The 11,988-nt window shown below is 43.3% G+C and overlaps 1 protein-coding gene across 4 annotated transcripts; it reads left to right on the forward strand.

Annotated features, from left to right (window-relative positions):
• The first annotated feature begins 1,677 nt into the window (after positions 1-1,677).
• On the forward strand, positions 1,678-11,138 carry LOC121550220 (leucine-zipper-like transcriptional regulator 1). Of its 4 annotated transcripts, none has more exons than XM_045226815.1 (21): positions 1,678-2,302; positions 2,443-2,505; positions 2,618-2,674; positions 3,536-3,615; positions 3,706-3,814; positions 3,938-4,021; positions 4,115-4,172; positions 4,318-4,457; positions 4,638-4,839; positions 5,750-5,794; positions 6,576-6,698; positions 6,883-6,975; positions 7,276-7,371; positions 7,772-7,970; positions 8,346-8,515; positions 8,633-8,916; positions 9,181-9,330; positions 9,520-9,625; positions 9,753-9,833; positions 10,107-10,178; positions 10,385-11,138. In XM_045226815.1, exons 1-21 carry the CDS (start codon positions 2,013-2,015, stop codon positions 10,499-10,501), a joined length of 2,619 nt encoding a protein of 872 aa, XP_045082750.1. In that variant the 5' UTR covers positions 1,678-2,012; the 3' UTR covers positions 10,502-11,138. The 4 variants fall into 4 exon arrangements, with proteins under 4 accessions (XP_045082750.1, XP_045082751.1, XP_045082752.1 ...); XM_045226816.1 differs by having other exon boundaries at positions 1,680-2,302; positions 6,576-6,686; XM_045226817.1 differs by lacking the exon at positions 10,107-10,178 and having other exon boundaries at positions 1,680-2,302.
• Positions 11,139-11,988: the final 850 nt, after the last annotated feature.

Consider the following 11,988-nt stretch of genomic DNA (forward strand, 5'->3'; position numbering starts at 1 on the left):
GATAAGCATACCATTGTAACATACGTCACTCTCCCGCTTTAAAATGTGTGTTGTGTTTTTAGGGGGCAAATGGTCCCTTTTATTTCCCCCCTATTTATTTATGGTGAAATTGAATACTATTGAAAACTGACTCGAAACAGTTCCCCATTTGTCTATTTGGTTGGTTTGAATGACAACAAGGTCAGATTCCCCTTTATGAAAGACACATTTTGATGAACATACTGAGGGCCAATTTAGGACAATAAAATGTGAATACTTAATAGTCGCATCTAACCCATCAGCCCTGCCAATTTTAGAAAGTGATACTCTTGTATTTTCGAAATAAAGAGAAAATTAAAAAGGTGTCTGTTGTATTGCTTTATTAAGAATGTTGTTCCCTATGTTCATATTTCAAAAATGATCTCTTGATGTGCAGCATTCTGCTTTTCTTTTCAAGCTATTAAATAATCTCTATTTTACACCCACTTTACAGTAAAGTCATGATAGTAACAACGGATAATGTGTAAACACAAATGTGTGTGTGTCATTTTGTCTGTGAGTGTGTAGCTACACAGTAACTTAGTTCAGTGTCTCTGCATACTATACATACATTTTTCGCGAGCTGGCTGATTCCACGAGTTTAACTGAACAGCAGTGATCCCACGAGCGTACATGAACAGTGGTAATCAGTGTGGAACATACAGTGCCTTCAGAAAGTATTCACACTCTTTGACTTTTCCCACATTTTGTTGTGTTACAGACCTTTTTTTAAATGGATTAAATTGAGATTTGTGTCACTGGCCTACACACAATACCCCATAATGTCAAGGTGTAATTATGTTTTTCGAAATGTTTACAAATTAATAAAAAATTAAAAGCTGAAATGTCTTGAGTCAATAAGTATTAAACCCCTTTGTTATGGCAAGCATACATAAGTTCAGGAGTAAAAATGTTCCTGTGGAGTTGCTTACCAAGACGACATTGAATGTTTCTGAGTGGCCTAGTTACAGTTTTGACTTAAATCGGCTTGAAAATCTATGGCAAGACTCGAAAATGGCTGTTTAGCAATGATCAACAACCAACTTGACAGAGCTTGAATAATAAAAAATAAAACAAGTGCACATATTGTACAATCCAGGTGTGCAAAACTTTCTGGGTAAGTCTTTCTGAGACTTACCCAGAAAGACTCACAGTAGTAATCACTGCCATAGGTGATACTAACATGTATTGACTCAGGGGTGTGAATACTTATGTAAATGATATATTTCTGTTAATTTTAAATACATTTGCAAAAATGTCGAAAACATGTTTTTGTCATTATGAGGTATTGTGTGTAGATGGGTGAGAAAAACATATATTTAATCGATTTTGAATTCAGGCTGTAACACAACAAAACGTGGAATAAGTCAAGGGGTATGAATACTTTCTGAAGGCATAGACCAGAGGAACATATTGTATATACAGTACTTGAAAAAGAAGTTTTCTTTCCTGCCAATAGATGGCGACCACACACGATGACGTGCTGTGTGATAAAGCGAAGATAAACTCACTTTCTTTCTGTGATTGGCGAAATATTCCCCATTGAGAGCCAATGGATGAGACTCTTTGTTTTTCATGGGAAATGATGTTCTAATTGGTTTTAAGATAGATTGTGAACTATAGGAAACTCTATTGTATAAACTACAACTTCCAGCAACAATTTCAGGGGCGTGGGCGATTTGTGATACTTTTTTGTTTTGCTGCAAGAAAAACATAACGATTGTTGTAGCTAGTAAATGCCACTTTTTGGTAAGATAGATATTAATGGTCTAGAAATTGTTGTAGTATTTTTTTTTTTTAGGAAGAGGGGAACATATTAAAGATTTATCTTCCCGATTTATTTATTTGTAGCTAGCTGGCTATTCAGTTGCCGTTTACTAGCTAGCTTAGCTAGCTAGCCGTTTAGGAAACGTTAGATCGATCGCCTATGCTTGGTTGCCCTTTCGCCAGTAAAAAGGACGATTTTAAAATGAAAGGAAAGCTTAGCTAACTGAATGACAAACAGTGTATCTGCAAATTCATCTAGCAATTGTATCAGCATAATCCCAGGGTGGGTGGCTTTTGACCTAGAGGGCACGGTCTTGCTATGGACAGCTAAGAAGAGATTGGTTGGATGTGATGGTCATGTAACGATGTCTTGTAAATCCACCAAAGTCGCACCAAGTGTTGATTTCGACCATAGCTGCTCGGACAGTGTGGAATATTTGACACTTAATTTTGGCCCATTCGAGACTGTCCATCGCTGGAGAAGGCTCCCACCGTGTGATGAGTTTGTCGGTGCCAGGTGAGTTGACAGCTGATGTCATCACACATTTATTTGTAGCTAGTGCGGTGCTGACGACAATGTTGTTAGGTTATTCCTTGTGATTGCTGGTGTGACCATTGTGATAGTTGCATATGTAAAAACTATTTTCAATTCTGCAGACGCAGCAAGCACACCGTTGTGGCATACAGGGATGCCATATATGTATTCGGGGGAGATAATGGGTAAGAAATGTTTGAGTCACATATTCATGACCCTTGTCATGGTTGCATTGCAGTGTAGGGGTCGAGTGGAAATCATCAGTGATATAACTAAGCCCCTATTAACTTCTGACAGGAAAAACATGCTGAATGACTTGTTGCGCTTCGATGTGAAAGACTGCTCATGGTGCCGGTAAGAATCACCTATATCAATTCCTTAAATATACAGCCTTCAGAAAGTATACACACCCCTTTACTTTTTTCACATTTTGTTGTGTTACAGCCTGAATTTAAAATGGATTAAATTGAGATTTCTTTGTCAAACGCCTACACACAATGTATGCACGCACGAATGTAAGTCGTTCTGGATAAAAGCGTCTGGGGAGTTTTTCAGGACTAAAAGGAAACGGAATGGAGCTAAGCACAGGCAAAATCCTAGAGGAAAACCTGGTTCAGTTTGCTTTCCACCAAACACTGGGAGATGAATTCACCTTTCAGCAGGACAATAATCTAAAACACAAGTCCAAATATACACTGGAGTTGCTTACCAAGAAGACAGTGAATGTGGCTGAGTAACAGTTTTGACTTAAATCTAGTTGAAAATCTATGGCAAGATGTGAAAATGGTTGTATAGCAATGATCAACAACACATTTGACAGTATAATAATAATGGGCAAATGTTGCACAATCCAGGTGTAGAAAGCTCTTATAGACTTACCCGGAAAGACTCACAGCTGTAATCACTGCCAATGGTGCTGCTACAAAGTATTGACTCAGGGATGTGAATACTTATGTAAATTAGATTTCTGTATTTCATTTTCAATAAATGTGCAAACATTTCTAAAAACATGTTTTGACTTTGACGTTGTGGTTTATTGTGTGTAGATGGGTGAGGGTGAAAAAATATATTGAATTCAGGCTATAACACAACAACATGTGGAATAAGTCAAGGGATATGAATACTTTCTGAAGGGACTGTACATGACACTGGCAATACTGTTCTATAAGCTCCATCATATTTGAACTGAGGGCTGACACACTGAATGTGTTCCAGAGCCTTCACCACCGGCACACCACCTGCACCCAGGTATCACCATTCTGCCGTGGTGTATGGCAGCAGCATGTTTGTGTTTGGTGAGTTTTTCTTCAATGCCTCCCAGTTTGTGTTCATCTAACTTTACATGTGGTCCATAATAGCCTTAATCTTGTATTTTAACTTTTCAGGAGGCTACACTGGCGATATCTACTCAAACTCCAATCTGAAAAACAAAAATGACCTTTTTGAGTACAAGTTTGCAACAGGACAGTGGACGGAGTGGAAAGTGGAGGGCAGGTAATTTATGATATAGGGAAGTACAATATATACATGTGCTTACCAAAAGATGTCACCTCTTCCACATTAGTCCATCATATTGCTTCAAGCAGTGGTGTAATAATGTCTTTGTTTATATTTCAGTTTGCCTGTGGCCAGGTCAGCACATGGTGCCACAGTGTACAGTGATAAGCTATGGATATTTGCTGGCTACGATGGAAATGCCAGGTAGGTTTGTTTGACGATTGTGTCATATTTATTGACAATGTCTTGCTGTTTAAGCAAAAAGCTAACTGATTTCATGGTTTTCCCTACCTGCAGGTTAAATGACATGTGGACCATCAGTCTTCAGGACCGAGAGCATGCTTGTTGGGAGGAGGTTATTATGCAGAACCTTAATCTTCAAGCACACTCAAGTTTATACAAACGCAACCAACCGCATATACTGCATATACATGGCAAAAAAACTAAAAATGCATAGGAAAGCAAATGCTGATGTCATTTCTGTATTTGTGGTGTCTAAGATTGAACAGAGCGGTGAGATCCCTCCCTCCTGCTGCAACTTCCCTGTAGCCGTGTGCAGGGACAAGATGTTTGTGTTCTCCGGCCAGAGTGGAGCTAAGATCACCAACAACCTCTTCCAGTTTGAGTTCAAGGGCCACATGTGAGTAAGCCAGAGCATACCAAGTAAGCCAGAGCAGACTGAACGTTAATATAGCCATTCTGAACGAGTAGACACAAAAGAGAGGTATTTAGTGACACTATGAAGGGAGTGCTTGTGCTGATGATGTCCGAGGGTCAGCTGACCGAGATTCTGTCTTGTCGATCCTCCTGTCACGCCCAGGTGGACGCGCATCCCGACCGAACACCTGCTGCGGGGCTCCCCCCCGCCCCCCCAGAGGCGCTATGGCCACACCATGGTTGCCTTCGACCGCCACCTGTACGTGTTTGGAGGCGCGGCCGACAACACGCTGCCCAATGAGCTGCACTCCTACGACGTGGACTCCCAGACCTGGGAGGTGATCCAGCCCAGCCTGGACAGTGAGGTATGTGCTCAGGGGGTGTCCACTGGTCACTGAGGAGGGACCCTAGTTATTAGTACTAATAAATCTTAATCCCAAATCCACTCCTAGCCCCTACCCCTGTGCAGTTGTAGAGAATGTGATTGGTGTAAGCAATTTGGTAATAGGGGCAAGGTGGAATTTTCTCCATATTGCTTAAAGCTATCAAATAATCTCAGATGTCCAGATGTGCCTAGGGTGGAAGGGCTTAGGGGTTGGAATGTATTCGCTATACCCCAAAAGAAGTGAAAACGTGGCATGTTTGCATTGTCGGGTGCATTGTCATATTTTTGGGCTTAGCCTTAATTTGATGTCAGAGGTACCCATGTGTCTGTATTGATCTGGCTGCCAATACTACAGAATATTTAGAGAGATTAGTTGCATAGCAAGAATGAAAAAAGACGGCAACTTTAATAGGCTGTGACACTGTGGGAGTGTATCAGAGTTACGGGAATAACTTCAGATTCTTAATTTCATCCAGCACCTTAAAGGAAAACTCCAGCCCAAAACAATATTTTGGTATTTGTTTCATTAGTCCATTGTTGATATAGTCCCAAAATGTTTTGCATGTCAGCAATCAAGTTTTCAAGATATATAATTTTCTACATACAGAAATACAGCCTGTATCATGCATTTTGCATCATATGATGCAAAACGCAACATCATATTGTGCAAAATGCATCATACTGGTAGTATTTCTCTATATTAAAAGTTATATATCTTGAAAACTTGATTGCTGACACACAAAACATTTTGGGACCAATGAAACATATACCAAAATAACGTTTTTGGGTGGAGTTTTCCTTTAAGATATGTGCATATTTTTGCATAGGAACCATGACATTTGTGCCAATGTTTTACGTTTTGAAGTACCACTGCTCTCTACCTTTTCCAGGATCCCCTTGGAAACGAGATGACCTCATCTCAAGGGTCAATTCTGGTAAAATACCTTTAATCAAGTAGAAAATGTATCTTTTGAAATGTCTCTTTGCTCTCTCTCGTCTTTTAAGCTGCCCCCACCGTAGCTTTTCTTCTACATACAGTTACAACTCCAAACAAACACAAAAACCAACCGCTGTTTGATTTAAGCCAATCTGGGTGGTTCTTCTTCTCCTTCTCGAACAGACCCTCCCTTCTGAGTACACAGAAACAGAAACAAACAAGCTCCAGAGGAAATGAAAAATAAGCTGCAGCTTTAAGAACATCATTGTGTATATAGTCAGAATGTAATAGCTCAACAAGCCACAGGTTAAGCATGCGCATAATTGGGGAGCAAAATAACCAAGTATGGCCAAAGACCCCATAGACGAATGGATTGTCCAGCTTGGATCTTCCTTTGCCTATAGACCTGTGCCAATGCGGTATGCGGCACTAACTGCTGGGTCTTATTCATTAGGGCACATAGTCACAAAATGCTTTAAAACGTTGTGCAAAGGCAAAAAAAATAATTCTGGTCAGGTAGTCCCACCTTGTTTCAGTTGGTTTTCTTCTGTTTGGTGCCTAATGAACACAACCTAGGGGATTTCTAAAACAAGGCTGAGGAGGAAAAAGCCATTGCATCTCTTGCCTCTTGTATCACAAATGCTGACCTCATCCGTTTGGCTCTCTTTCTTGTCATTTTGAAGGGATCTCCAGCTAAACCCATGGGGGTGTCTCGTTTCTCCATGGTGTCCTAATCACTCCCTCTTTCTCTCCCATCCTCTCTCTCCCTCCCTCTCTAGATGCCTAGTGGAAGACTGTTCCATGCGGCCGCTGTGATCCAGGATGCCATGTACATCTTTGGGGGAACGGTGGACAATAATGTGCGCAGCGGGGAGATGTACAGATTTCAGGTGGGCGTCTGTGTGAGTTGAAAAGCATTTAAGGTCAAAACACACAATTAACTACCCTACGTGTCACTATGTTGCTCAGCATGATGGGTACAATCAAAGTATTGATTGAAGAAAATGAAATAGGCTAAAGTAGGAGTATTTAGTCACTCACTACCCATATTAATGCTTATGAACTTTTGTTTTTCTTTTCCATCAGTTTTCTTGCTACCCAAAGTGCACGCTCCACGAGGACTACGGCAAGCTGTTTGAGAACCGTCAGTTCTGCGATGTGGAGTTCATCCTGGGAGAGGTGGGTCCTCCTAGCTGTCATCAGACTTAGCTGAGATTTCTTCAATAGGCACCAAATGGAGAAAAGAACAGACTGGAACAGGGACTTGTCTAATAAACATTTTCGTCTTCCTTTGCTAAACGTTTTAAAATGTTTCCTGTTGCATGCTCTAATGAACACGACCCGGCCTCATAGAGGATGAAGGTGGATCAGCTGCCTTTTAAGTGATCGTCCAGCTTTCTGGTTCCCTCTCTCGCTATCTTCCTCTTTTTCTTTTTCTCTCCCTCTCTTTCTCCCTCCCTTTTCTTTCGCTGAGTGCAGAGGGAGGAGAGAGTCCTGGGTCATATTGCCATTGTGACTGCAAGATGCCAGTGGCTGAGAAAGAAGATCCTGCAGGCCCGGGATAGACAGAGACAGGTCAGTGGAGAGAGCTTGGGTCCTCTTCCCAACCTCATTATGCTTTAGTCGTCAGTCGCCCATGTATAATAACAATAACATGGTCAAGCAGACACACACTTACAGAACTGTCAACGTTATTTAGTATAATGTGGTCCATGCAGGAATCGAACCCACATTGCTGGTGTTTCCAGCACCATGCCCCTAACCCACTGAGCCAATGGGACGACCATTTCCTAATTAATTGAATGTAACACGTATGGGGCTGATTTCCCAGACTCAGATTGAGCCTAGCTAAAAATCCCTTTCAATGGAGGTTCTCCATGGAGAATGCTTTTTAGTCCAGGACTAGGCTTAATATGTCTGGGAAACTGGCCCATGAAGTAGTGACTGGTAGTAAGTGTCCTATTTCTGTGTGCAGAGGATTAAACAACAGGAGAACAGTGAGGAGGGGGGCGAGGAGGGGGCGGGGGCCGGAGGTCCCAGGGATATCCCAGGGGGCACCAGGGCGTCAGGGAACCAGCCCATGCTGGAGGTGCACATCAGAGAGGCCGAGGCCCAGCCCTTCGAGGTGTTGATGCAGTTCCTGTACACAGACAAGATCCAGTACCCGCGCAGAGGTCAGAGTTCACCCACCACTTCCTCATACCTATTCATAACTGCTGAGTTCCAAATCGACCCTTAGCGCCCAAGGCACCCCTATCAGAAGGCAAGATGGAGAAATGACCATATTGCTTGAGCCCAGCCACTCCTCTAAGGTCAACAGGAGTGCACAGGGGGTAAGAGCTAGGGGGTTGATTTGGGATTAGGCATTTACCCTCACACATACTGCATATGAAACCTCTTCAAAAGAGCACAGAAATTGTACTTGTCCTTTTTTGGACGCAAACTTGCACTTGTCTTGTCTTTCTAGCACTTATTTAGCAGATAGTGGCTATTTTTAAGATCCTCTGCAAATTTACTAAAATGTCAATGTTTTCTTGGACTCTCCTCAGGTCACGTCCAGGACGTTCTGCTCATCATGGATGTCTACAAGCTGGCGCTGAGCTTCAAGCTATCGCGGCTGGAGCAGCTGTGTGTGCAGTACATCGAGGCGTCGGTGGACCTCCAGAACGTTCTGAGCGTGTGCGAACAAGCCAACAAGCTACAGCTGGATCAGCTCAAGGTAGGGCGACCCAAAAGAGGGTTTTGCTAATACCAGGTTTTAAAATCAAGCATTAGCAAAAAAATATTCTGTCAATAATCTATCGTTCACACAACATGTTCTTCTGTCCCACTGTAGGAGCACTGTCTTAACTTTGTGGTGAAGGAGACTCACTTTAACCAGGTGATCATGACCAAGGAGTTTGAGCACCTGTCCACCCCTCTGATCGTGGAGATAGTCCGGCGGAAGCAGCAGCCTCCCCCCAGGGTGTACTCGGATCAGCCCGTGGACATCGGCACCTCCCTGGTGCAGGACATGAAGGCCTACTTGGAGGGCGGCGGCCTGGACTTCTGTGACATCGTCCTGCTGTTGGACGGACACCCGCGGCCCGCCCATAAAGCTATACTAGCTGCCCGCTCAAGGTACTGTTACTGTATGGGGCTGTGCTCAGTGGGGTGAACTGTGTCCCCCCCCATTGCAAAAACGTTAATGTTGCGGTAACATCTCGTGCCCTACTGAACACGACCCAGGTCTATTTGAATCACACATGTGGACTCCCACAACCTCTTGGTCAGAAATGTGGTTGATGACTCGTGTGCATCCGTTTGTATGTGTGCAGACTTGTATACGGGGGCACTCCTATTCAATTTGGCCTGGGTTGATGTGTCTTTTTTTTCTCTGGACAGCTACTTTGAGGCGATGTTCCGTTCCTTCATGCCCGAGGATGGCCAGGTGAACATCTCTATCGGTGAGATGGTGCCCAGCAAGCAGGCCTTTGAGTCCATGCTCCGCTACATCTACTATGGCGACGTTAACATGCCTCCAGAAGACTCTCTGTATCCTCCCCACTCGGCCCATACGTGGCTAGCATCTTCCACATTCATTTGTAATCGTGTCCAATACTATGGGGAGCCATTTGTAAAATGCTACATGCATATTGTGCCGTTAAAGTGGCAACACTATCACTTGGAAATACTGATATTTGTGTGCAATGAATGAGTGACGCCCTTGACTCTTGATAACAGCTACCTGTTCGCAGCACCATATTACTATGGTTTCTCCAACAACAGGCTACAGGCCTACTGCAAGCAGAACCTGGAGATGAATGTGACGGTGGAGAACGTCCTCCAGGTATTCTGCACCCACTGTTAATCCCTGCTCACGTGTTGTAATCTAGCCTGTAGTTGTATCCTGTTAGTGTGTATGCAGCATTCATCCTCCTTCAGTTCCATGTCCCTCATTTGGTCCTTCCTTTCAGATCCTAGAGGCGGCGGACAAGACCCAGGCCTGGGACATGAAGAAGCACTGCCTGCACATCATCGTCCACCAGTTCATCAAGGTGGGTGGGCTACTGGTGTCCGGAGCCCTGGGGGGGTGTTGCCCCCCACTCCACAGCTAAGCTAAGCCCCTGAGGGGAAACTCTGTGGGGAATCCCCCCGTCCCCAAATGGATTACCCCAGTCTTTCTCTCTACACAGTTGTTAGAGAAGAGACAGTTTACAGCCAAGCACCTTATCCTTCACTCTTGTCGGCTCTCCTCACAGTGCCATTCGGGATGATCTTTTGTCTTAACTAACCAAGCAAAATACTACGTTCCTCTTTTTTTACACCAGGGGTCTCAAACTTGCCTCCCTCGGGCCAGATGCGGCCCGCATGCCGATTTCATGCGGCCCGCAGTTGTCTTGGTAATGTCTTACTTGTCAGGGTTTTCAGTTTTGCAATTCTCTGTTTTGATCCGCTAATTTTTTTCACTCCCTCTTTGGCTTTGCTCGACAACTTTGCTCTTCCTGAGTCTTTGTTTGATCATGACAGTTTTTTTTTATTTGTTGCTTCTTTCCTCCCTCCCCCTCCCTCCCTCCCCCTCCCTCCCTCCCCCCCCTCCCTCCTGAAGGTGTCCAAGCTCCCCAACCTGAGGTCCCTCAGCCAGCTGCTGCTGCTGGACATCATCGAGTCCCTTGCCTCACATATATCAGACAAGCAGTGTGCAGAGATGGGCTCCGACATCTAGGACCAGGCTGCTCACTTCTCGCTACCGAAGCCCTCCGTGTCTGCTCCCTCCCTCTTTAGTCATTCCCTTACACCAGTGGAGGCTGGTGAAAGGAGAAATGGGGAGGACGGACTCTCCTGCCCTCCCCATTTCTCCTTCCACTAGCAGCCACTGCTATGTAAGTGGGTCTTACATAGCATTTCTTCAACCTTGTCCTAAATGTCAATTTGTATCTATGCTGAGTTACCTTGTATCAGCTCTCTTATTGGATCATGTTTAAATGAGCTGCGAGAGGAATACTGAACATTGGAAGATTATCACCTGAATGTGTACGTCTGGGCCAGGCTTGAGAATGCTGATCTTCACGATTGCGCTAGCATGAAGTAACCTTCCCTTCATCCTTGTTCAGTTAGCCTGATTTAAGTTAGCCTGATTTCAGTTAGCCTGATTTCAGTTAGCATGGTTTATAAGTACCCTTTTCATCTACTTATTTCCTCATATATTCATCTTCTAATTTCAGAAATGGTGTGTAAAAAGAAAAAAGTTGAATTCTCCTGCATAGTAAGAGTACATACCACAGGAGTTTGGTGGCACCTTAATTGGGGAGAACAGGCTTGTGGTAATGGTTGGAGCGGAATCAGTGGAATGGTATCAAATACATAAAACATGGTTTCCATGTGTTTGATGCCATTCCATTGCTCCGTTCCAGCCATTATTATGAGCCGTCCTCCCCTCTGCAGCCTCCACTGGTACATACTGTATATGTATCTGGCATATAATAATTATTTATGGTTGCACTATTACAAAATACATTTTAAGAAGAATTGAAGACATAGTTGCAGTATGTGGTCATCATTCCGAGGGGATTCTGTTTCCCTTAGCAACTAAATCAAAAGTGATGTAAAATGTATTCAATGTATTCAGTGTGTTCATTGAATGGCTCAGTATTTCCCTCCTCTCTGCTTGTCAATGCAAAAAAATTTACATTCTTTGAGGTTTTTAACATCAGGATATAATCAGCATAATTTGCGGTCAAGATGGTTTCAGATTAGCTATGGCATGTCTAGTACTTGAGTGGTGTTTATCTAAGCTTGGGAGAACCATGTTTTGTTTAACGTTGACATTTGAGTTGAATGGATGTTTGACATTGGCAAACACAGGACCTATATTTATCAGTCTCTGAACCAGCGGCTGTACAGTTTGCAGAAATATGAGCCCACTCTGTTTAGTGTTTAGTTATGACGACATGCTACTAAGTCAAATGTTTGTTCACGTTGGCGACATGTACTCAAAGCTTTAATAAATGACCTATATGAAGTTCATCACTTAGTCTATGTATACTTAGCGTACACCCCATCTTGTCAACCAATATAGGTTAGCTTTGTTTCAAGTGTTGTTTTGCTGAGAGCTGTGAGAGAGATTATCAGTAATTTTGCGAAGATGTAATTGAAAGAAAAGGCTCCCAAAACCCCATTAAGCAACAATCTAAAGGAGAACACTTCTTGAAG

The sequence above is a fragment of the Coregonus clupeaformis genome, chromosome 18 (genome assembly GCF_020615455.1).
Source record: "Coregonus clupeaformis isolate EN_2021a chromosome 18, ASM2061545v1, whole genome shotgun sequence".
Classification (NCBI taxonomy): domain Eukaryota; kingdom Metazoa; phylum Chordata; class Actinopteri; order Salmoniformes; family Salmonidae; genus Coregonus; species Coregonus clupeaformis.